Here is a 27182-nt window from a genome sequence, read left to right as displayed (position 1 = left end):
TGACCTCTGTCAGAAAAAATTTCATCTCTACTGAATCTATCAGAGTTCCTAGGAAGGAAACTCTTGTGAGAGGGGAGAGAGAACTCTTTTCTCTGTTCACTTTCCACCCATGAGACCTCAGAAAGGCCAGAACAATGTCCGTATGGGACTTGGCGATTTGAAAAGTCGACGCCTGGATCAGAATGTCGTCTAGGTAAGGAGCCACCGCTATGCCCCGCGGCCTTAGAACCACCAGAAGGGAACCTAGAACCTTTGTAAAGACTCTTGGCGCCGTGGCTAACCCGAAGGGAAGAGCCACAAACTGGTAATGCCTGTCTAGGAAGGCGAACCTGAGGAACTGATGATGCTCTCTGTGAATCGGAATGTGGAGATAAGCATCCTTTAAGTGCACGGTAGTCATATATTGACCTTCCTGGATCATAGGGAGGATGGTTCGGATTGTCTCCATATTGAAGGATGGGACCCTGAGAAATTTGTTTAGGATCTTGAGATCCAAGATTGGTCTGAAAGTTCCCTCTTTTTTGGGAACTATAAACAGGTTTGAATAGAAACCCTGCCCCTGTTCCTCTCTTGGAACTGGGTGGATCACTCCCATAACCAGTAGGTCTTGAACGCAACGTAAGAATGCCTCTCTCTTTATCTGGTTTGCAGATAGTTGTGAGAGATGAAATCTCCCCTTTGGAGATGAACCTTTGAATTCCAGAAGATATCCCTGGTAAACAATCTCTAGTGCCCAGGGATCCTGGACGTCTCTTGCTCAAGCCTGGGCGAAGAGAGAAAGTCTGCCCCCGACTAGATCCGGTCCCGGATCGGGGGCTACTCCTTCATGCCGTCTTAGAGGCAGCAGCAGGCTTCTTAGCCTGCTTCCCTTTGTTCCAAGTCTGGTTAGGTCTCCAGACTGGTTTGGACTAGGCGAAATTTCCCTCTTGTTTTGCATTAGAGGAAGCCGAAGCTGCGCCACCCTTGAAGTTTCGAAAGGAACGAAAATTATTCTGTTTGGTAATTAATTTATTGGACCTATCCTGAGGAAGGGCGTGACCTTTTCCTCCGGTAATGTCAGAGATGATCTCCTTCAGGCCAGGCCCAAATAGGGTCTGTCCTTTGAAGGGGATGTTAAGAAGCTTAGACTTCGAAGTAACGTCTGCTGACCAGGACTTAAGCCATAGCGCCCTACGCGCCAGAATGGCAAAACCTGAATTCTTTGCCGTTAACTTGGTTAAATGAAAAACGACGTCAGGAATAAAGGAATTAGCTAACTTAAGAGCTTTAAGCCTGTCTAAGATATCATCTAATGGGGTCTCCACCTGTAGAGCCTCCTCAAGAGACTCGAACCAAAAAGCCGCTGCAGTAGTAACTGGAGCAATGCATGCAAGAGGCTGGAGAATAAAACCTTGATGAACAAAAATTTTCTTAAGGAGACCCTCCAATTTTTTATCCATAGGATCTAGGAAAGCACAACTGTCCTCGACAGGGATAGTTGTACGCTTAGCTAGGGTAGAAACAGCTCCCTCCACCTTAGGGACCGTCTGCCACGAGTCCCGTATGGCGACATCTATGGGAAACATCTTTTTAAAAGCAGGAGGGGGAGAGAACGGCACACCTGGTCTATCCCATTCCTTAGTAATAATTTCCGAAAACCTCTTAGGGACTGGAAAAACATCAGTGTAAACAGGCACTGCAAAGTATTTGTCCATTTTACACAATTTCTCTGGAACTACAATGGGGTCACAGTCATCCAGAGTAGCTAAAACCTCCCTGGAGCAATAAGTGGAGGTGTTCAAGCTTAAATTTAAACGCTGTCATTTCAGAATCGGACTGAAGTAAAGCCTTCCCTGAATCTGAAATGTCACCCTCAGATAGAAACTCCCTTGCACCGGCTTCGGAGCCTATTGAGGGTACATCGGACACAGCTATTAAAGCGTCAGAAAGCTCTGTATTTGTTCTAGCCCCAGAGCTGTCTCGCTTTCTTGTAACCCTGGCAGTTTGGACAATACCTCTGAGAGGGTAGCATTCATAACTGCCGCCATGTTCTGTAAGGTAAAAGAATTAGACGCGCTAGATGTACTTGGCGTCACTTGGGCGGGAGTTATAGGTTCTGACACATCGGGAGAGCTAGATGGCATAACCTCCCTTTTTTCAGTCTGAGAATTCTCTGGTGATAAATCTTTAAAAGCCATAATATGGTCTTTATAGTTTATAGATACTTCAGTACATTTGGTACACATTCTAAGAGGGGGTTCCACAATGGCTTCTTAACATATTGAACAAGGAGTTTCCTCTATGTCAGACATGTTTAACAGATTAGTAATGACACCAGCAAGCTTGGAAAACACTTTAATAAATGTGAAACAGCAATTAAACAAAAACGGTACTGTGCCTTTATGAGGAAACTAGCACTTTAACTGCAAAACAGTGTTAAAATGTAGTAAAGACTTCGATATTTTTACAGTGTGTGTAAGGGACTAAAGCAACATCGCACCCACTTGCAAATGGATGATTAACCCCTTAGCCCCCAAACCGGATTCAAAAAACGTCAACCACCTGTAAAAAACAGTTAAGCACCTTGCCACAGCTCTGCTGAGGCTCCTACCTGCCCTCAAATACGATTAGGGAAGAAATAAACCCTCTATAGTGGTCCTCAGATGCAAGAGGACTCCTCTAGGGAAGCTGGATGTCTCAGTCTGAAAGAAACTGCGCAACTAAAGCGCAAAAATAGGCCCCTCCCACCATGCACTCGATGTCAGAGGGGCCTTAAGGAAATTCTCCTAGGAGTATCTGACTATGCTATGTGGAAAACTAGGCCCCAAATAAAGACTTATCACCCTCAGAGAAAAAAACATCCCATTAATGAAACATGTAAACGTTTTGTCACTAATTAATAAGAGTATTAACTTGAGTATTACCCCATTTTGTAAGCATGATCCCAGTCTTTGTAAAATCACTGCATCTAGCTTACCTCAATATACACAAGGTTCTGTAAGCATTTTCTAGAACTTATTCCTTTCTCTAGAAATAAAAGTACTGAACATACCTCAAAGTAGGTAATCTGCAGACCGTTCCCCCAACTGAAGTTATCCCATACTCTTCAGTTATGTGTGAGAACAGCAATGGACCTTAGTTACAAACCGCTAAGAGCATCAACCTCCAGGCAGAACTCTTCTTCTAATTTCTGCCTGAGAGTAAACAGTACAACGCCGGTACCGTTTAAAAATAACAAACTCTTGATTGAAGACAAAACTACACTAAGTCACCACATATCTCTTTATACTTCTTATCTTGTCGAGAGTTGCAAAGAGAATGACTGGGGGTGGTGGTTAGGGGAGGAGCTATATAGACAGCTCTGCTGTGGGTGTCCTCTTTGCAATGGGTGTCCTCTTTGCAACTTCCTGTTGAGAAGGAGAATATCCCACAAGTAATGGATGAACCCGTGGACTGGATACACCTTACAAGAGAAAACAGATTAACTTTCTCAAATTATAGAAACAGAACCAACATAAATGTAATTGCAAATTTAAAACTTGTCTGATAGGTTTCACTCACACATTAGTTATTACAGCTTAGACAATGAGGACTTATTTATCTAGTATTTATTTTTACAATGGAACAAGATTAGCCCCTGGTGGTCAAGAAATTACCCAATTAGAAAAATAATAATTCTATTTTATGATTTTAAGAATGAACCAGTCAGATAGATAAACACATTAAAGGTTGTCAAACTGTACATACACGTTTCTCCCATAAAAAAGGTAACACAATACACAAGAGTAGGCGACAAATCTAAGAACAGGTCAACCTACGTACATGTGTTCATTTGTATTGCTTACATTTCAAATGACTAAATATGTTATATTGTTTTTGTACATACTTATTAATGGTACATTGTTTTTTAATGCATTTTCTATCTACTGACTTGTTTTTACTATTTATTATGGCTGTTTGCGTGTTTTTAGAACTATTGTTACTGGTTCACTAATTAAAATATATTTTAATGTAGAATTATACTGGCGTTGAATTATAAAATGGTAGTTGGATACAAATAATAAAATAGATTTTATTAACCAAGAACAATGTATAAATACAGGTGGCCCTCGTTTTACAACGGTTCAATTTACACCGTTTCAGAATAACAACCTTTTTTTCCAGTCATGTGACTGCTATTGAAAAGCATTGAGAAGAAGTGCATTGATTAAAATAGCCAGTAGGTGGAGCTGTCCGCTTGTGTTGCAGTAAAGCCAAGCAAGCTGAAATTAATCAGTTTAACCAGACCTGAGCTATCGAGCAGATTTCAAAGGAACAAGATCTTCCTGTCTATAAATCAGTCCAGATTGGAATGCATAGGAAGAACTGTTTTCAGAAAAATGCAAGTGAAGTCTGTGTTGTGTGATTATTTTATTAGGTTTATAATGCTGTTTAGCATTTAAAGTCTTCATTTCAAAGCTTTAAAAATAATGTATTAGGTGTTACTTATGACAATTTTGAGAGGGGCCTGGAACCTATCTCCCTCACTTGCCATTGACTTACATTATAAACTGGGTTTCAATTTACAACGGTTTCAATTTACAACCATTCCTTCTGGAACCTAACCCCGGCGTAAACTGAGGGCTACCTGTATGTGCTTATTATAAAGTGCTTGGGGTATAAATACTATTACAAAATATTATTCCTAAGCAACCATAAACAATGGCAAAACTTATATAAATCATATCAATGTAAATAAAAGCTTGGTTCATTTTATTTTCATTATCATTGTGTAGAGACAAGATACACCCTAAAGTACAATTGATTTTCCCACAATTTGATCCTGGAAGCAATAACTACTAGACTTCATTTTCCAGATCAGAAAGGGATTTGGTAAATAAAGCCATTGAAAATGAAGAACTTCAAGAGCTAAGATCTCCTCTTTTTTATTTTCCACCAACACAAAGAACATAATAAATGATAAAACAATGGAAAAACGTGACTGTATGTAATTATGGAAATAAACATAAGGCCGATTGTTCAGAAATGATGCACTTATTCCAATACAGCCATATTGAAGTGCCATTTCAAAACGCTATGACACCACCAGACTTTTATAAAAGTACATCCAACAGTAAGAAATAATCTCTTTAGTGGACAAACACAGTTACACATCTACCAATGTCAGACATACACTGTTATGTTTTCTTCTGAAAATGTCAGTATGCTTACTTTAAAGTGCTGATTATTTTGAGGACTAATTCGAAAGCAGGAAACCAGGCAGTCGATCATGAGATCCACATCCGCAGTCTGATTACCTGCTCCTCTGGAGAAAGGCTTGTTGGCATTGAAGAGCAAATTCTAAAGGAAAAAAAGTGATGAATGGCTTATTAGATGCTTAAAGGGACAGTCAAGTCAAAAAGGAAATTTATGCTTACCTGATAAATGTATTTCTTTTACGATATGACGAGTCCACGGATTTCACCCTTACTTGTGGGATTTATCCTCCTGCTTACAGGAAGTGGCAAAGAGCACCACAGCAGAGCTGTATATATATCTCCTCCCTTCCCATCCTCCCCCAGTCATTCGACCGAAGTTAGGAAGAAAAAGGAAAAGCCAAAGGTGCAGAGGTGACTGAAGTTTAATAAAATAAGTACATACCTGTCTTAGAAATGACAGGGTGGGCCGTGGACTCGTCATATCGTAAAATAAATAAATTTATCAGGTAAGCATAAATTTCCTTTTCTTTTACAAGATATGACGAGTCCACAGATTTCATCCTTACTTGTGGGATACAATACCAAAGCTACAGGACACGGATGAAGGGGAGGGACAAAACAGGAACCTAAACGGAAGGCACCACTACTTGAAGAACCTTTCTCCCAAAAATATCCTCAGAAGAAGCAAAAGTATCAAATTTTACAAATTTGGAAAAAGTGTGAAGAGACGACCAAGATGCAGTCTTGCAAATCTGTTCAACAGAAGCATAATTTTTAAAATGCCCATGACGAAGCCACAGCCCTAATAGAATGAGCCATAATTCCTTCAGGAGGCTGCAGTCCAGCAGTCTCATATGCCAGCCAAAAAGAAAGAGAGGTAGCCGTAACTTTCTGGCCCCTACGCTTTCCAGAAAAAAAAAACAAATAATGAAGATGATTGACGAAATTCCTTAGTCGCCTGCAAGTAAAACTTCAGGGCACTGACCACATCTAAGTTATGCAACAGACGCTCCTTCTTAGAAGAAGGATTAGGACATAATGAAGGAACAACAAATTCCTGATTAATATTCTTATTAGAAACAACCTTAGGAAGGAAACCAGGTTTGGTACGTAAAACCACCTTATCAGAATGAAAGAGAAGATAAGGTGAGTCACATTGTAACGCTGAAAGCTCAGAAACTCTACGAGCAGAAGAAAGAGCAACCAAAATAAAAACGTAATATCTATGGAATGCATGGGTTCCAACTAAATTCAAACTCCAGGGTGGAGCAATTGGTCTAAACACAGGCTTAATTCTGGTTAGAGTCTGACCAATAGACTGAACGTCTGGAACATCTGCCAAACGTTTGTGTAGTAAAATTGACAAAGCAGAGATTTATCCCTTTAAGGAACTTGCTGATAACCCTTTCTCCAATCCTTCTTGGAGAAAAGACAGAATCCTGGGAATCCTAACTCTACTCCACGAGTATCCCTTGGATTCGCATCAATAAAGATATATACGCCATATCTTATAGTAGATCTTTCTAGTAACAGGCTTACAGAGAAACTAGATTTGGGAGTTGGAAGGGTCCCCGAATTAGAAGGTCCTGCCTCAATGGAAGCTTCCATGGCAGCAGAGAGGACATGTCCACTAGATCGGCATACAAGTCCTGCGAAGCCACGCAGGCGCGATTCGAATTACTGAAGCCCTCTCCCGTGTGATCCGAGCAATCACCCGGGGAAGGAGGACAAACGGTGGAAACACATAAGTTAGGTTGAACGACCAAGGCACTACCAAGGCATCTATCAGTTCGGCCTGAGAATCCATTGACCTGGATCCGTAACTCGGGAGCTTGGCATTCTGACGAGACACTATCAGATCCAATTCCGGTCTGCACCGTGTGAGAATCAGGGTGGCAAAGACCTCCGGATGGAGTTCCCATTCCCCCGGATGAAACGGCTGTATGCTTAAAAAGTCCGCTTAACAAGAGTGAGCCTCTGCCCACCGGATTATCTTGGATACATCTGTCATCGCTAAGGAACTTCTTGTTCCTCCCTGATGATTGATGGAAGCCACAGTCGCAATGTTGTCCAACTGAAAACGGATGAATTTGGCCGAAGCCAACAGAGACCAAGCCTGAATCGCATTGAATATTGCTCTCTATTCCAGAATATTGATTGGAAGAGGAGACTCTGACCGAGTCCACACACCTTGAGCCTTCAGAGAATTCCAGACTGCACACCAACCAAGTAGGCTGGCGTCCCATGTTCCTATCACCCATGAGGGTCTGCGGAAGCATGTCCCCTGGGACAGATGATCCGGCAACAACCACCAAAGAAGAGAGTCTCTTGTCTCCTGATCCAGATCTATCTGAGGAGACAAATTCGCATAAGCTCCATTCCACTGCAAGAGCATGCTCAGTTGTAGTGGTCTAAAATGAAAACGAGCAAATGGAGTGATGTCCATTGCCGCCACCATCAATCCTATTACCTCCATGCACTGAGCCACTGATGGCCGAGGATTGGACTGAAGGTCTCGGCATGTATTCAGAATCTTCAAATTTTCATGGATATGGAATCTATCAGAGTTCCCAAGAAGGGAACCCTTGTTTGTGGAATTAACTCTTTTCTAGATTCACCTTCCACCCGTGAGTCCTCAGAAAGGACAGAACCATGTCTGTATGAGACTTTGTCAGATGGTAAAACGACGCCTGGATCAGAATATCGTCTAGATAAGGCGCCACTTCAATAACTCGCGGCGTGAGAACCGCCAAAAGGGACCCTAGAACCTTTGTGAAGATCCTGGGTGCTGTGGCCAACCCGAAGGGAAGATCCACGAACTGAAAAGGTTTGTCCAGGAAGGCAAACCTTAAAAACTAATGATGATCCTTGTGGATAGGAATATGAAGGTATGCATCCTTCAAGTCCACGGTAGTCATATATTGGCCAGTATTGGAACAGGACGAATTACTGCCATAGTAGAGAGGTCTTTAACACAACGTAAGAACGTGTCTCTTTTTATCTGGTCTACAGACAATCGTGAAAGAAGAAACCTCCCCCATGGGAGAGAATTTTTGAATTCCAGTTGATGCCCATGGGACACGATTTCCAGTGTCCAGGGGTCCTGAACATCTCTTACCCAAGCCTGGGCAAAGAGAGAAAGTCTGCCCCCTAATAGATCCTGTACTGGATCGGGGCCGCCCCTTCATGCTGTATTGGGAGCAGCAGTGGGCTTCTTGGGTTGTTTATCTTTGCTCCAAGCCTGGGTGGGTCTCCAGACGGTCTTGGCTTGCGCAAAATTCCCTTCCTGTTTAGCGGAAGAAGAAGCGGGGACTCCTTTGAAGTTCCGAAAGGAACAAAATTTATTTTGTTTACCCTTCAGTTTAGCTGCTTTATCCTGAGGTAGGAGATGACCCTTACCTCCCGTAATGTCAGAAATGATTTCTTTCAAGTCAGGCCCGAATAGGGTTTTCCCTTTGAAAAAAATAGCCAAAAGCTTTGACTTAGATGACACATCAGCAGACCAAGACTTTAACCATAACGCTCTAAGCGCTAAAACGGCAAATCTGGCATTCTCAGCCGCCAAGATAGCAATCTGAAAGGCAGCGTCCGTAATAAAAGAATTAGCCAGCTTAAGAGCCTTAATTCTATCTAGAATTTCCTCTAAAGGAGTCTCAGTCTTAAGAGACTCTTCTAAGGCGTCAAACCAGAAGCCGCCGCAGTGGCAACTGGTATAATGCAGGCTGTCGGTTGTAAAAGGAAAAATTCAAACTGAACCTGAAAAGCCATTGACAGAAAAACCTGAAGTATCTTCCTCTACAGGGAAGAATATCTGGGATAGCAATCTTTAGTCAAGCATACTGATTGAAATTAATTCCACTAGAAACATTTACTTCAACATAGGAACAACTATGAAATATGAAATGTTAGAGGAAGTGCAGGACACTGTAAGAGGGCCATAATTGTACATGGCATGAGTCAACCACAAACAACAGACTCCTATAAAAGAAGTAGTCGCAGAGAAGCAATAACACCGTTGTTGCTCAATCTATATTTTTTTTATTTTTTTTTTAAAAAACAACACACACGTCATGATCTCTTTAAAATTAAACAGCTCTCTGTGTGAACATATCACATCCTAAAACATAAGGTCGGATATAGAAGAAAAAGTTAAAAAAAAACTAAAATAAAGACTAACAGATAACTCTGTTGCTGTCTTTGTAAGTGTAAAAAGCACTCATTTAGTGCATACATGACCTAGGGTAACCTAAACAAGGCAACAGTGAATTATTGACAAAAAAGCAATGAACATGCAAAAACATAATTTATGCTTACCTGATAAATTTATTTCTCTTGTAGTGTGTTCAGTCCATGGGTCATCCATTACTTATGGGATATATTCTCCTTCCCAACAGGAAGTTGCAAGAGGATCACCCAAGCAGAGCTGCTATATAGCTCCTCCCCTCACATGTCATATCCAGTCATTCGACCGAAACAAGACGAGAAAGGAGAAACTATAGGGTGCAGTGGTGACTGGAGTTATTTAAAATTTAGAACCTGCCTCAAAAAGACAGGGCGGGCCGTGGACTGAACACACTACAAGAGAAATAAATTTATCAGGTAAGCATAAATTATGTTTTCTCTTGTTAAGTGTGTTCAGTCCACGGGTCATCCATTACTTATGGGATACCAATACCAAAGCTAAAGTACACGGATGATGGGAGGGACAAGGCAGGAACATTAAACAGAAGGAACCACTGCCTGTAGAACCTTTCTCCCAAAAACAGCCTCCGAAGAAGCAAGTGTCAAATTTGTAAAATTTGGAAAAAGTATGAAGTGAAGACCAAGTTGCATCCTTGCAAATCTGTTCAACAGAGGCCTCATTCTTAAAGGCCCAGGTGGAAGCCACAGCTCTAGTGGAATGAGCTGTAATTCTTTCAGGAGGCTGCTGTCCAGCAGTCTCATAGGCTAAGCGTATTATGCTACAAAGCCAAAAAGAGAGAGAGGTAGCCGAAGCCTTTTGACCTCTCCTCTGTCCAGAGTAAACGACAAACAGAGAAGAAGTTTGTCGAAAATCTTTAGTTGCCTGTAAGTAGAACTTCAGGGCACGGACCACGTCTAGATTATGCAAAAGACGTTCCTTCTTTGAGAAGGATTAGGACATAACGATGGAACAACAATCTCTTGATTGATATTCCTGTTAGAAACAACCTTAGGTAAAAACCCAGGTTTAGTACGCAGGACTACCTTGTCTGAATGAAAGATCAGATAAGGAGAATCACAATGTAAGGCAGATAACTCAGAGACTCTTCGAGCCGAGGAAATAGCCATCAAAAACAGAACTTTCCAAGATAAAAGCTTAATATCAATGGAATGAAGGGGTTCAAACGGAACACCCTGAAGAACTTTAAGAACCAAGTTTAAGCTCCACGGAGGAGCAACAGTTTTAAACACAGGCTTAATCCTAGCCAAAGCCTGACAAAAAGCCTGGACGTCTGGATTCTCTGCCAGACGCTTGTGTAAAAGAATAGACAGAGCAGAAATCTGTCCCTTTAGCGAACTAGCGGATAAGCCCTTTTCTAAACCCTCTTGTAGAAAAGACAATATCCTAGGAATCCTAACCTTACTCCATGAGTAACTCTTGGATTCACACCAATATAAATATTTACGCCATATCTTGTGGTAAATTTTTCTGGTAACAGGTTTCCGAGCCTGCATTAATGTATCAACAACCGAATCCGAAAACCCACGCTTCGATAGAATCAAGCGTTCAATTTCCAAGCAGTCAGCCTCAGAGAAATTAGGTTTGGATGGTTGAAAGGACCCTGGATTAGAAGGTCCTGCCTCAGGGGTAGAGACCATGGTGGACAAGACGACATGTCCACTAGGTCTGCATACCAGGTCCTGCGTGGCCACGCAGGCGCTATCAGAATCACAGATGCTCTCTCCTGTTTGATCCTGGCAATCAGTCGAGGTAGCAACGGAAAAGGTGGAAACACATAAGCTATGTTGAAAACCCAAGGGGCTGCCAGTGCATCTACCAGCACCGCATCCGGGTCCCTGGACCTGGATCCGTAACAACGAAGCTTGGCGTTCTGGCGAGATGCCATGAGATCCAGATCCGGTTTGCCCCAACGACGAATCAGTTGAGCAAATACCTCCGGGGGAAGTTCCCACTCCCCCGGATGAAAGGTCTGTCGACTTAGAAAATCCACCTCCCAGTTCTCCACGCCTGGGATGTAGATCGCTGATAGGTGGCAAGAGTGAGACTCTGCCCAGCGAATTATCTTCGAGACCTCCAACATCGCTAGGGAACTCCTGGTTCCCCCTTGATGATTGATGTAAGCCACAGTCGTGATGTTGTCCGACTGAAATCTGATGAACCTTAGTGTTGCTAACTGAGGCCAAGTTAGAAGAGCATTGAATATTGCTCTTAATTCTAGAATGTTTATCGGGAGGAGTCTCTCCTCCTGAGTCCACGATCCCTGAGCCTTCAGGGAGTTCCAGACTGCTCCCCAGCCTAGTAGGCTGGCATCTGTTGTTACAATCGTTCAATCTGGTCTGCGAAAAGTCATTCCTTTGGACAGATGAACCCGTGACAACCACCAGAGAAGAGAATCTCTGGTCTCCTGGTCCAGATTTAGCAAAGGGGACAGATCTGAGTAATCCCCGTTCCATTGACTTAGCATGCATAGTTGCAGCGGTCTGAGATGTAGGCGCGCAAATGGCACTATGTCCATTGCCGCGACCATTAAGCCGATTACTTCCATGCACTGAGCTACTGATGGGCTTGGAATGGAGTGAAGGACATAGCAAGCATTGAGAATCTTTGATAACCTGGACTCAGTCAGGTAAATCTTCATCTCTACAGAATCTATAAGAGTCCCTAGAAAAGGGACCCTTGTGAGTGGTAACAGAGAACTCTTCTCCACGTTCACTTTCCACCCATGCGACCTCAGAAATGCTAGAACTATCTCTGTATGAGACTTTGCATTTTGAAAACTTGACGCTTGTATCAGAATGTTGTCTAGGTACGGAGCCACCGCTATGCCTCGTGGTCTTAGTACCACCAGAAGTGAGCCCAGAACCTTTGTAAAAATTCTCGGGGCCGTAGCTAACCCGAAGGGAAGAGCTACAAACTGGTAATGCCTGTCTAGAAAGGCAAACCTTAGGTACCGATAATGATCTTTGTGAATCGGTATGTGAAGGTAGGCATCCTTTAAGTCTACTGTGGTCATATATTGACCCTCTTGGATCATGGGTAGGATGGTCCGAATGGTTTCCATCTTGAACAACGGAACCCTTAGGAATTTGTTTAAGATCTTTAAGTCTAAGATTGGTCTGAAAGTTCCCTCTTTCTTGGGAACCACAAACAGATTTGAATAAAACCCTTGCCCCTGTTCCGTTCGCGGAACTGGGTGGATCACTCCCATCACTAAGAGGTCTTGTACACATTGTAGAAATGTCTCTTTCTTTACTAGGTTTGTTGATAACCTTGACAGATGAAACCTCCCTTGTGGAGGAGAAGTTTTGAAATCCAGAAGGTATCCCTGAGATATAATCTCCAACGTCCAGGGATCCTGTACATCTCTTGCCCAAGCCTGGGCGAAGAGAGAAAGTCTGCCCCCCACTAGATCCGTCTCCGGAAAGGGGGCCCTGTCTTCATGCTGTCTTAGGGGCGGAAGTAGGCTTTCTGGCCTGCTTGCCCTTGTTCCATGACTGGTTGCCTTTCCAACCCTGTCTGTAACGAGCAGTAGTTCCTTCCTGTTTTGGAGCGGAGGAAGTTGATGCTGCTCCTGCCTTGAAATTACGAAAGGCACGAAAATTAGACTGTTTGGCCTTTGATTTGGCCCTGTCCTGAGGAAGGGTGTACCCCTTACCTCCAGTAAGGTCAGCAATAATTTCCTTCAAGCCGGGCCCGAATAAGGTCTGCCCTTTGAAAGGAATGTTTAGTAGTTTAGACTTAGAAGTTACATCTGCTGACCAGGATTTGAGCCATAGCGCTCTGCGCGCCTGTATGGCGAATCCGGAATTCTTAGCCGTAAGTTTGGTTAAATGCACTACGGCATCCGAAACAAACGCATTAGCCAGCTTAAGGGTTCTAATCTTGCTCACAAAGATTCATCCAATGGTGCTGTGCGAATCGCCTCTTCCAGAGACTCAAACCAGAATGCCGCTGCAGCAGTGACAGGCGCAATGCATGCAAGAGGCTGTAATATAAAACCTTGTTGAACAAACATTTTCTTAAGGTAACCCTCTAATTTTTTATCCATTGGATCTGAGAAAGCACAGCTATCCTCCACCGGGATAGTGGTACGCTTGGCTAAAGTAGAAACTGCTCCCTCCACCTTAGGGACCGTCTGCCATAAGTCTCGTGTGGTGGCGTCTATAGGGAACATTTTTCTAAATATCGGAGGAGGGGAAAAAGGCACACCGGGTCTATCCCACTCCTTGCTAATAATCTCTGTAAGCCTCTTTGGTATAGGAAAAACGTCAGTACACACCGGTACCGCATAGTATTTATCCAGCCTACATAATTTCTCTGGGATTGCCACCGTGTCACAATCATTCAGAGCCGCTAACACCTCCCCTAGCAACACGCGGAGGTTCTCAAGCTTAAATTTAAAATTTGAAATTTCTGAATCCGGTCTCCCCGAATCAGAACCGTCACCCACAGAATGAAGCTCTCCGTCCTCATGTTCTGCAAATTGTGACGCAGTATCAGACATGGCTCTCGTGTCATCGGCGCGCTCTGTCCTTAACCCAGAGCTGTCTCTGCCTCTTAACCCGGGCATATTGTAATAATACTTCTTTCATAACATTAGCCATATCATGTAAAGTGATTTGTTAGGGCCTTGATGTACTTGGCGCCTCAATCTTACGCACCTCCCGAGCGGGAGACGAAGGTACTGACACGTGAGGAGAGTTAGACGGCATAACTTCCCCCTCGTTGTCTGGTGATAATTTCTTTATCGGTACAGATTGACTTTTATTCAAAGTAATATCAATACAATTGGTACACATATTTCTATTGGGCTCCACATCGGCTTTTAAACATAATGAACAAGCAGATTCCTCTGTATCAGACATGTTTAAACAGACTAGCAATGAAGCTAGCAAGCTTGGAAATTACTTCAATAAGTTTACAAGCAATATAAAAAACGCTGCAGCGCTTTTTTTTTTTTTTTTTTTTTTTTTTAAAACACAATTGAATAACAAAGAACTAGTTCAGTTATAGTCAACAATTCTTTAAATGTATTAATTAGCAGAGGATTGCACCCATTAGCAAAAGGATGATTAACCCCTCAGTACCCAAAACGGATATCAAATTAAGATTTAACGCTTTTATCACAGTCAAACACACTGACACAGGTCTGCTGTGACTGATTACCTCCCTCAAAAACGAATTTTGAAGATCCCTGAGCTCTCTGGAGACGTCCTGGATCAAAGAGGAAGAAGCAGGAAGACTGTGCTAGAATTTTAACTGCGCAACAAGGCGCTAAAAAAGGTCCCTCCCACTCCTATTACAACAGTGGGAGACCTGATATAACGGTTTCTATGCAGAAATATACGTTAGCCGTGTGGAAAAAAATCATGCCCAAAAAGATTTATCACCAGAGTACCTCACAAAACGATTAACATGCCAGTAAACGTTTTAAAAAACAACATTTCAGATGCTGTGTAAAGTTATTACTAAGCCTGCTACCAGTCGCTTCTACTGCAGTTAAGGCTCACACATTATATCAGTATTAACAGTATTTTTTCAATCAAATTCTAGTCCCTAGAAAATAACTCTACTGTGCATACATTTATCAGCCTGATACCAGTCACTACTACTGCATTTAAGGCTGTACTTACATCATACGGGTAACAGCAGTGTTTTCTTAGTCAATTCCATTCCCAGAAAATATTGTACTGCACATACCTCATTTACGGGAGACCCCGCATGCTATTCCCATTTTCTGAAGTTACCCCAATCCTCAGAATGTCGAGAACAGCCAGTGGATCTTAGTTACGCCTGCTAAGATCATAGAAAACGCAGGCAGTTTCTTCTTCCAAATACTGCCTGAGATAGAAAAACAGCACACTCCGGTGCCATTTAAAATAACAAACTTTTGATTGAAGAATAATTAAGTAAAAATTCCAGCTCCTCTCGTGACCTCCTTCTTTGTTGAGGGTTGCAAGAGAATGACTGGATATGACATGTGAGGGGAGGAGCTATATAGCAGCTCTGCTTGGGTGATCCTCTTGCAACTTCCTGTTGGGAAGGAGAATATATCCCATAAGTAATGGATGACCCGTGGACTGAACACACTTAACAAGAGAAATATGGTACTGTCACTTTAAATTTTAAAACGGTAATCTTTTATTCATAGCAAGCAGACAGTGTTTGGGCTGCAATAATAAATTATAGACAGTGGAGGGAGTGCCATCAAGTTTATTCTGATCTCTCTCCATATACATAGAGGACCTAGAACGTCATGTAGTCCAATGGAGCAACATGACTGAACAGCCCCAAATAATAAACCGAAGCGCATGTAACGCTATCCGGTCCCTTGGGTATCTCAAAACACAAGATACGTTTTAACTCGGCCCCAAGCTCCGCCCATCGTGGGTGTATAGTAATTTTATTGAAAATGATAGAAAAATATGGAGGGACTGATCGCTACAAAAAAAAAAATTCAAGAACTGACGCACAAAAATTGGGCACATCGCAAAGTAGCCTTCCCGATCCTAAATGTCCCTCAAACCAATGCTTACTAAATAACATGAAATGCCGGGAGCAGAGAAAAGGCGCTCTCATCTAAGGTCCGCACTTCGTGGGCGTGAACCCCATACCTCCCGGTCGGCATGTTTTACTTAATAAAAAGGCCGTAGGGAGCTTACAAAAATGCCCAAAATAAGTTCCACTTAGATAGACATCTCCCGGTCGGTACATCTGTCCTTAAGAGCCGCCGGGAAATGTGACAACCCCCCTGTAAATGATGGCTGCTTGTATGCATGAAAGTGCGGTTAACCACCCGTCCCAAGGTGCTGTATGAACACACATATAAAAAACCCTTCAGTGTCTGCACTGGCTGTCGCTTAAAGTCTCCCATGTTGTAGAGACAATTGAAGCAAGTAAAAATAAAGTGCCCAATTCTTATTAAAGGCTTCCTTATTTAATCTGTACCCATCAAGTGCCCAACTTCCTCTGAGAACTTTTAACCCCAGAAATAAAAGTCAGCACTTACCTCAAGCTGCCCGACAGCAAAGGCAGTCCACCCAGCTTGCAAGGTCCTAATTTTCACCTCACATTGGCCTGTGGAAATCAAAGTACTGAGTTTTACTATTCTTTCCTCAGACTTTACAAGCAGTGCAGCATCAGTATGGGAGGCGCAGTGAGAATAAAATCCCACAAGTTCCCATGGCTGTAAAGCCACCATATGCTTCTCTTTTGTTATGGAAGAGATTGATTTGGTCTAGGCTAACCCCAGAACAAAGTAGCACACAGCGGCACTTCTTTAAAATAATAAACTCTTGATTGAAGAATCTAAACTAACACCTCAACTTTACCTCTTCCTGATACTAACAGAGGCAAAGAGAATGACTGGAGGAGGGGAAGGGAGGAGCTATATATATACAGCTCTGCTGTGGTGCTCTTTGCCACTTCCTGTAAGCAGGAGGATAAATCCCACAAGTAAGGATGAAATCCGTGAACTCGTCATATCTTGTAAAAGAAATTAAGCTTTCAGGATTCATATAAGGCATGCAATTTTAAACAACTTTCAAATTTACTTTTATTAAATCTGCTTTGTTCCTTTGGTATTCTTTGATGAAAGCTAAACTTTGGTAGGCTTGTATGCTAATGTCTAAGCCCTAGAAGGCCACCTCTTATCTCAGTACATTTGACAGTTTTTTACAGCTAGACAGAGCTAGTTCAAGTGTGTCAGATAACATTGTGCTTACTCCCGTGGAGTTGTTTATAAGTCAGCACTGACTGGCTAAAATGCAAGTCTGTCAAAAGAACTGAAATAAAGGGAAGTCTGTAGACACAAGGCAAAAAGAGGTAAAAAACAAAATTTATGCTTACCTGATACATTTTCTTTCTTTCCGGGCATGGAGAGTCCACAACTTCATTCCAATTACTAGTGGGATATTCAACTCCTGGCCAGCAGGAAGAGGCAAAGAGCACCCCAGCTGAGCTGTTAAGTGTAACTTCCCTTACCCATAATCCCCAGTCATTCAGTTGAAAGAAAATGGAAAAAGAAGAACACAAGGGTATAGAAGGTGCCTGAGGTTTACTTCAAAAAATTGCTGAATTAAAATTGAAAGAGGGCAGGGTTGTGGCCTCTCCTTGCCCGGAAAGAAAGAAATAAATTTATCAGGTAAGCATAAATTTGGTTTTCTTTCCTATAGAATGGAGAGTCCACGACTTCATTCCAATTACTAGTGGGAACCAATTTCCAAGCTAGAGGACACAGAATGAAAAGGGAGGGAGAACAAGGCAGGCAGACCTAAACAGAAGGCACCACCACTTGAAGAACCTTTCTCCCAAATGAAGCCTCAGCCAAGGCAAAAGTATCAAATTTGTAGAATTTGGAAAAAGTATTCAAAGAGGACCATGCTCCTGCCTTGCAAATCTGCTCCACAGAAGCTTAATTTTTGAATGCCCAGGAAGAGGAGACAACCCTAGTGGAATGAGCCGTAATTCTCTCAGGAGGCTGCTGTCCAGCTGTCTCATAAGCTAAACGAATAATACTTCTTAGCCAGAGGGAAAGGGTTTTAGAAGTGGCCTTCTGACCTTTACGTTTTCCAGAGAAAACAAAACAGAGCAGAGGATTGTCGAAAATCTTTAGTTGCTTGAAGGTAAAATTTAAAAGCACGCACAACATCCAGGTTATGCAACAGACATTCCTTATGGGAAGGAAGATTAGGAGAAAACGAAGGAAAAACAATTTCCTGATAATCTGAAACATTCTTTGGAAGAAAACCCAATTTAGTACGAAGGACCACCTTATCTGCATGAAAAATAATGATAGATGCGACGAGTGACCAGCTTTCTAGCTTGCATGAGAGTATCAATCACTCTCTCAGAAAAACCTCTCTTGGCTAGGACTAAATGTTCAATCTCCACGCAGTAAGCCTTAGAGATTCTAGATTTTGATGAACAAAGAAATCCTGTTCCAGCAGATCTCTGCAACAGGGTAACCTCCATGGAGGAGATGAGGACATTCCTACCAGATCCGCAAAAAAAATCCTTCGCGGCCACGATGGAGCAATTAGGATCGCCGAATCTTGCACCTGCTTGATGCGGGCCACTACCCGAGGTAGAAGTGGTAACGGTGAAAAGATGTAAACTAGTTTGAACCTCCAAGGCACTGCTAATGCATTTATCAGCTCTGCCTGTGGATCTCTGGACCGAGACCCGTATCTGGGTAGCTTGGAATTGAGTTGGGACGCCATGAGATCTATCTCCGGCGTTCCCCATCTGTTGCAAATCTCCGCAAACAGCTCAGGATGGAGAGACCATTCCCCCGGATGAAAGGATTGTCTGCTGAGGAAATCCGCTTCCCATTGTCCACACCCGGAATGTGGATAGCTGACAGTAAGCAGTTGTGGGCCTCCACTCATTCCAGAATCAGAGATACTTCCCTCATTGCTAGGAAGCTCCTCGTTCCCCCCTAATGGTTGATGTAAGCCACCAAGGTAATGTTGTCCGATTTAAATCTGATAAACTGGGACGAACCCAGAAGAGGCCAAGCCTTCACAGCGTTGAGGATCGCTCAAAGTTCCAAAATGTTGATGGTCCACCGGCCCTGTGCCTTCCTGGTACCCCAAACAATCTCCCAGGATGGTCTCAAGAAGGATGTCCCTTGGGACAGGCGATCTGGACAGAGCCACCAAGAGAGCGATTCTCTCGACCGGTTGTCCAGAGAAATCTGTTGACAGATCCGAGAGGTCGCCGTTCCATTGCCTCAGCATGCACAGCTGAAGAGGTCTGAGATGGAACCTGGCGAATGGAATGATATCTATGCTGGACACAATGAGCCCAATTACCTCTGGAGGGGAAGACAATTGGAAGTAATTTTGCAACGTCTCTGGTCTGTAAGTAATATCCTCATGGATATGGAATCTATTATCGTGCCCAGGAATTCCACCCTGGTACTGGGGACCAGAGAACACTTTCCTAAGTTTATCTTCCATCGATTAGATTAAAGAAGAAGAAGAGCTCTTGAATGTACTTCTGACAGCTGGCAGGACGGAGCCTGAACCAGGATGTCGTCCAAGTATGGCGCTACTGCAATACTTCTGGACCTCGCCACTGCAAGCAGAGCCCCTAAAACCTTTGTAAAGACTCTTGGAGCAGACCAAAAAGAAGAGGCACTGGAAGTGCTGGTCCAGAAAAACAAATCTTAAGCACTTGAAGTGATCCTTGTGTATTGGCACATGAAGGTAAGCATCCTTCAAGTCTATTGAAGTCATGAACTGTCCCTCTTGAACTAGAGGCAGAATAGACCTTATTGTCTTCATCTTGAACGATGAGACTGACAGAAACTTGTTTAGGCACTTTAGGTCTAGAATCGAGCAAAACGTACCCTCCTTCTTTGGGACCACAAAAAGGTTTGAGTAGTACCCCAGACCTCTCTCTGATAGAGGTACTGGCACAATTACTCCCAGGGAGGAGAGATCCCTCGCGCACCCTAGAAAAGCTTCTCGTTTTTCTGGTCTTGAAGACAGGTTTGATAAGAGGAATCTGGCCCTGGGCGGATGAGATTTAAACCTATCCTGTAACCCTGAGAGATGACCTCTAGAACCCAAGGATCTTGCACGTCCCGCAACCAAGCCTCAACAAAGAGATAGTCTGCCCCCAACACAATCCAACGCCGGATCGGGGGCCGCCCCTTCATGCCGACTGTTTCGGCAGGCTTTTTGTTCTGCTTGGATTTATTCCAAGATTGAGAAAGTTTCCAAGTTCCCTTGGACTGATCAGGCTTCGCGGAGGGCTGCTGGCGTTGGAATTTATCCGAACAAACATTAAGACCTTGTCCTTTAGGTTTATTATGCTTATCCTGCAGTAGGAAGGCACCTTTGCCCCCAATGACCGTGGATATGATAGAGTCCTGGCCTGGACCAAAAAGAATCTTCCCCTTAAATGGAATGAAAAGTAATCTAGATTTCCATAAACCAAGACTTCAGCCAGAGTCCTAGGGGCTAGAACATAAAAACCTGATGTTTTGGCATTCAGGCAAATCTACATGTTTGTCTCAGAGATTAAAGAATTAGCTACCCTTAAGGCCTTAATTCTTTCCTGGATCTCGATGAGGGGAGTTTCCATCTTGATCATCTACGATAGAGATAGGTAGCGGCTCCAGCTACCGCAGCAACCACTGCTGCAGGTTGAAACAATTACCACATGTGCTGAAACAATTTTCTTAATAGAGTTTCAAACTTCTTATCCATGGGCTCCTTAAACGACTAACTATCCTCCAGCGAGATAGTGGTGCACTTAGCAAGCGTGGAGATAGCTCCATCCCCCTTAGGGACAAACCCCAAAAATTCTAATTGAGAGTCTGGAACGGGGAACAATTTCTTAAAAGAAGGGGAAAAAGAAGATCCAAGTCTCTCCTATTCATTCTTAATAATATTTGTCATCTTTACGGGAACCGGGAAAGTCTGTGGCACCACCCTGTCCTCATAAACTTTGTCAAGCTTAGGAATAGAAGGTTCCACAGGTAATTTAGGTTCCAGAACCTCTAACGTAGCCAACACTTCCTTTAACAGAAAGTGTAAGTGCTTGATCCTAAATCTAAAGTCTGGTTCCTCCGCAGGTGGAGGTTTAGAAGCAGCAGATTCTGACCCAGAAAGAGCCTCCTCTGAACTATCAGAGGCGTCTTCATCAGCGGATAATCTAGTATCCAATAAATCCAACAAATTGGTAGATGAACCCTGGGAAGGATAGCAATATTTGACCTTTCGCTTGCGATTAGCAGGGCGAGGTAAAGCACTGAAGGCCGCAGACACTGCCGTTTGTAACTGTTCAGAAAAGTCTGGCGGTAAGATGGCCCCTCCCGAAGGAGGATTAGCAGTGCAATGGGAGGCTGCATGTGTAGTAGGAGATGATTGCAGGGAACGCACCTCACGGGACGGAGACCTCTAAGAGGTGGACGGCTCAGTGGTACTAAACATCTTTGTCATTTTAGATATAACTACCTTATCAAGGCATGTGGAACATAACTGAGCAGGCGGGTATACCGTAGCCTCCTCACAATAAAAACAGGTATTGCGCTTTAAGATGGTCAATAGAACAAGAAAAATGGCACCTTTATACCCCCAATGGCCAGGGCACTCACCACCTCCTATGAACCAGGCCCCACAGAGAAACCGCTTCTTCTACTGTAAGCCGCACGGTCAGGAAAAAAGGAAGTCAATGAGATCACACCTGGTCACATGGAGTGCCATGCAGGACTGCCTCTGCTTCAGGAGAGAAACGCACCAAAAATAACAGGCTGTGCAGTTATCTCAAAAACGAAAGTAAAACCTAACTGTTCCACATCTGCCTGAGCCCCATCTCACACATATCGCAGCATAAAACATAATAAAGCAAGTTATGTATAAATCCCTCTGTTCAATAACCTGTTTCCGGAGATATTAACCCTTAATTCCATGCAGATACTGTGACCCTGTCTTCTTATGTTATCATATGAAATAAAATAAAACGATCTTACCGGAATCCCTGCAGTGGAACAGACACACAGCCTCTCAAGTTTGACAGTCTTGTAGCATTACACCTGACATGGACTTGAGTGATAGAAGCAGGCATGTGAAACTTGTCAACACTGATTGCTTAGGAGCTGTTAATACAGGTCTGGATGGTTTCGCAGAAAGACTCTCCCTGCATCTCCAGACCCTAACATTCGTCAATGCTCTCACTGAGAGGCTGACAAGACAACTTGAAACTCCAGTCCCATACCGAAGAGTACTACCCTCCATAAGAGACTACTCCGAATCTTCCGACACTTCTCTGCCATCCTCCTATGACGAAAGGCAAAGAATGACTGGGGAGGTATTTAAGCCTTTGGCTGGGGTGTCTTTGCCTCCTCCTGGTGGCCAGATTCTGTATTCCCACAAGTAACGAATGAAGCCGTGGACTCTCCTCATAAGATGGAAAGCACTCACACAAAACCAAATTTAGAAACTAAAATATGTATTATGCTCCTACCATGACAGGAATTGAAAACCCACTAGCAAGAGGAAGCGAGACTCTCCTGCAGAGGTCCTCTCCTCTAGGCAGACGATCCGATCGAAGAAGAACATGCCGCAAAGCCGACGCTCGCAGACATACTAAACTCTGCTCCGTACTACATGGAAGAGCGAAGGTCACGTGAACGGCTAGAGAAAGAAAACTGGGCCACATTACAAGAGCGAGTTTTTAAAAGCTCAAATTTAAAAAAAAAAGACTTTAAATTCTTAACCCGTAGCGGGGCATCATAAATAAGGGGAACATATAAAAAAAAAAAAAAAAAAAAAATTAACATCCCTTCAGCCAAGTTACTGGGTTTGTGGAAGCATAGCTCTTCATTAACCCCTTAAGTCTCTCTCAGTCACAAACAAACATATAAAGTGCCAGTAAAACTGCCCATAAACGTATCCCTAATCAAATAAGGATAACTATGCCACAAATTAGATCCACTTAAGGGTTAACCTCTAAAGTGCAGTCCTTCAGTACCTAGAAGGCAAAGGCACTTACCTGTGGATCCAGCTGCAGGGCACATAACAGCTACTTAGGTGTGACAGGTACTCCACTCCCTGTCAGGGACCTGTAGGAAAAGAAAGAACAGAGAAACCAACCAAGGCATTCTGCAAAGGGGTAGCAAAAGTGTTAGAAGTAAAGCAAAGACTACCTCGCCGCATTCTAACTGCTAAAAGCTACCACTACTCTTACTAAAGAGATTGACGTGGACACAGCTAGACCCCAATCCTTGCTTGCAGGGAAAAGTAGCCATAAAAGGATTAAATATCTTCAAGACACCATCTTTGCACATCCTCCATTGACAGAGGCAAAGAGAATGACTAGGGATAATGGGTAAGGGAAGTTTTACTTAACAGCTCTGCAGGGATGCTCTCTGCCTCTTCCTGCTGGCCAGGAGTTGAATATCCCACTAGTAATTGGAATGAAGTTGTGGACTCTCCATGCCATAGGAAATAAAAGTATATTAGAATAAGAGTGTTGGTTATGCAAAACTGGGGAAAGGGTAATAAAGGGATTATCTTTTTATAATACAAATTTTGGAGTAGACTGTCCCTTTAAGAACAGAAAAATTGTCTCTTTGTATCTAAAACTGAGCATTATAGCTCTTAAAAAATGGTAAATAAATACAATTAAACTAAATTATTCCTCTTTCTTAAAGATTCAACTACTAAGGGGTCGATTAATCAAAGCCTTCGGCAGGCTTCACACCCTTTACGACTGCAAGTTCTCACAAGAGAACCTGCATTCCGTATTTAACAAGCGGCGGTCACCAGACCGCTGCTTTCCTAACCTTTTGCCACCTCTTAGGTGGTGATATTCAATCTCCTCGGTCTCGTCCGACCGGTGAGATTGACAGCTCCTGCCCGTGCTCGATTGGCATGTGAGCGCAAAATAGCACTTGTGTGCAATGCTGAATTCAGGCAGCTGAATTCAGCCCGCCAGAGGCGAGCTGCGGCAGACAGGGGCTCCTATGTGCGCCCCTGTCCACCGCAGCTTGATAAATCGGCCCCTAAAAGTTACTTGTGAAAGGACCATAAATTCACACAAAATTATCATATGTCCCATTTTTTTAAAACAGTTGAAATGGCCCTCACATTATAAAGAATTCTGGTTAATGTGAAAATTGGTATGTACTGTATAGAGAAATAATGCAAATGTTTAAAATACAAATAAAATAACTCACACAAAACATGACAAAAAGAGGGAAACAATCCTTTAACAAAAGGAAAAGCATAAAGGGTAATTTAGATATAATCTTACCTTCAGGTCAATCACTAGAGATTGAACAAGGAGAAAAATAACAGAATTATCCTCCCAGTTAATGTAGGTGCATGCTTTACACAACTTGACACAAGCAATGGCAGCACTTTCAGTCAGTGGTTTTCCTCCTCCATGCCCAGTTAAAGCTTTTCTGAGGTTTTCAAGAAACAGTTTCTATCAAAAATAATAAAAAAAAAATAATGTCAAAAGGCTAAAAGATATCAAAGGTAGATTTTATTTAAAGGGACATGAAATCCCAAATTTTTATTTCATGATTCCAACACAGCATAGATTTCTTAAACAACTTTTCAATTTACTTTTATGATCAATTTTGCTTCATTCTCTTGGTATCCCCTTTGCTAAAGGAGCAGCAATGCACAACTGGGAGCTAGCTGAACACATCAGTAAGTATAGCAAGAGGAATATATGTGCAGCCACCAATCAGCAGCAAGTTCCCAGATCCTGAGCATACCTATGATTTTAAACCAAGAGAACTAAGCAAATTAGATAATAGAGGTAATTTGTAAAGATGTTTAAAATTGTATACTCTGAATCATGTAGAAAAAATTTGTGTTTTATGTCCCATTAAATCAAAGCTTTTTAAATCATGATTTAAATCATTATTCAGCAAGACTATTCAAGTCATGGTTTTCTACACAAAAGTCTCATTTTTAGATTATAACTTTTCATATTATTTTTCTAGTTATATCAGAAAATTACTGATTTAGTTATATAACCATGCACATTTCAATTTTGACTTTTCTATCCCTTTAACTAAAACAATATAGGGTTCACTTTTATATTTACTGCTTGTCAAATCAGGATGTTTACCTTATAAGAACTACCCAAACCCGAAGGCATCATAAACATAACGGCAGACTACCGCTGATCGTCACAGGAAGCTGAGCAGCGAATTCAGGCGACCGCTCACAAATATGCAGGGCACCATCTTGTCGACCGGGGGCCTACATACCCCACGAAACACAAAGCTTATATGGAGCCCATTAACAGGGGAGCACACTGTTCAAACACTGCAGACCGGCCATCGGTTCAAGGGACCACACGTGGGAGATATTAGTGGCAGAACCCCACAGAGCAACGGGTGGTACGTGGCTACCGCAAACTAAACTACGGCAAGGCCTTGTGTATAGAAGGCACTCGCTACAGACAATATGCTGCATAGGCAACTCAGGGACAATTATATTACTCATTCTTCCTGAACAAGTTACACATTGCTCAAAGTGAGGATTAGCCGGAGTGCGTATATATTTAGCTCTCAGGAATACTTGATAACTCAACTCAGGTACTAGTCACTGAGGAAGATTAAGGCTTCCCCTATCCAAATTGAAAAACTGTTGTAAACGCTAGAGAACAAGTGCCGCATGAGCTATACACGCTTTCTTATATAAATTTAAGGCAAACTACAAGAAAAAGGGGAGACGGAAATAGAGCTAGAATCCCATTACTTTTATTGTGGCACTCTCAACTACGCTCAGCTGTCCTATCTATACTACTTTAAGATGGAAGCAAAGAAACCTGCAAAAACAGAATTTATGCTTACCTGATAAATTATTTTCTCCAACGGTGTGTCCGGTCCACAGCGTCATCCTTACTTGTGGGAATATTCTCTTCCCCAACAGGAAATGGCAAAGAGCACAGCAAAAGCTGTCCATATAGCCCCTCCTCAGTCTCCGCCCCCCAGTCATTCGACCGACGGTTAGGAGAAAAAAAGGAGAAACTATAGGGTGCCGTGGTGACTGTAGTATATAGAGAAAGAAATTTTTCAAACCTGATTAAAAAACCAGGGCGGGCCGTGGACCGAACACACCGTTGGAGAAAGTAATTTATCAGGTAAGCATAAATTCTGTTTTCTCCAACATTGGTGTGTCCGGTCCACGGCGTCATCCTTACTTGTGGGAACCAATACCAAAGCTTTAGGACACGGATGAAGGGAGGGAGCAAATCAGGTTACCTAAACGGAAGGCACCACGGCTTGCAAAACCTTTCTCCCAAAAATAGCCCCCGAAGAAGCATAAGTATCAAATTTGTAAAATTTGGCAAAAGTGTGCAGAGAAGACCAAGTCGCTGCCTTACATATCTGATCAACAGAAGCCTTGTTCTTGAAGGCCCATGTGGAAGCCACAGCCCTAGTGGAGTGAGCTGTGATTCGTTCAGGAGGCTGCCGTCCGGCAGTCTCATAAGCCAATCGGATAATGCTTTTCAGCCAGAAAGAAAGAGAGGTAGCAGTAGCTTTTTGTCCTCTCCTCTTACCAGAGTAAACGACAAAGATTAGGTTTGTCTAAAATCCTTTATTGCTTCTAAATAGAACTTTAAAACACGGACTACATCTAAAATATGTAACAAACGTTCCTTCTTTGAAACTGGATTCGGACACAGAGAAGGAAACAACTTTTGGAAGAAAACCAGGCTTGGTGCGCAAAACAACCTTATCTGAATGGAACACCAGATAGGGTGGATCACACTGCAAAGCAGATAATTCAGAAACTCTTCTAGCAAAAGAAATAGAAACCAAAAACAGAACTTTCCAAGATAGTAACTTGATATCTATGGAGTGTGTAAGGGTTCAAACGGAACCCCCTGAAGAACTGAAAAAACTAAATTTAGACTCCAGGGAGGAGTCATGCGTCTGTAAACAGGCTTGAGTCTGACCAAAGCCTGTACAAAAGCTTGTACATCTGGCACAGCTGCCAGGCGTTTGTGTAACAAAACAGATAAAGCAGAAATCTGTCCATTTAGAGAACTCGCTGACAACCCTTTCTCCAAACCCTCTTAGAGAAAGGAAAGAATTTTAGGAATTTTTATTTTACTCTAGGAGAATCCCTTGGATTCACACCAACAGATATCTTTTTTCCATATTTTATGGTAAATCTTTCTAGTCACAGGTTTTCTGGCCTGTACCAGAGTATCTATCACTGAAAACCCACGCCTGGATAAAAACAAGCGTTCAATTTCCAAGCAGTCAGCTGCAGAGAAACTAGATTTGGATGTTCGAATGGACCTTGTACTAGAAG

At 42.7% G+C, this 27182-nt stretch overlaps 1 protein-coding gene across 7 annotated transcripts in view; it reads right to left on the bottom strand.

The window, feature by feature from the left end:
• NF1 (neurofibromin 1) overlaps positions 1-27182 on the bottom strand; it is a 1508106-nt gene that overhangs the window by 1070170 nt on the left and 410754 nt on the right. For all 7 annotated transcript variants that reach the window (XM_053707520.1, XM_053707522.1, XM_053707523.1 and 4 more), the window contains exons 9-10: positions 24151-24324; positions 5191-5319 (exon numbers count right to left, since the gene is read on the bottom strand). In XM_053707520.1, the coding sequence (XP_053563495.1) occupies positions 5191-5319; positions 24151-24324 (303 nt within the window). The remainder of the gene's footprint in view (positions 1-5190; positions 5320-24150; positions 24325-27182) is intronic.

The sequence above is a fragment of the Bombina bombina genome, chromosome 3 (assembly GCF_027579735.1).
Source record: "Bombina bombina isolate aBomBom1 chromosome 3, aBomBom1.pri, whole genome shotgun sequence".
NCBI classification, from domain to species: domain Eukaryota; kingdom Metazoa; phylum Chordata; class Amphibia; order Anura; family Bombinatoridae; genus Bombina; species Bombina bombina.
This window is presented reverse-complemented; position numbering and strand designations above follow the sequence as displayed.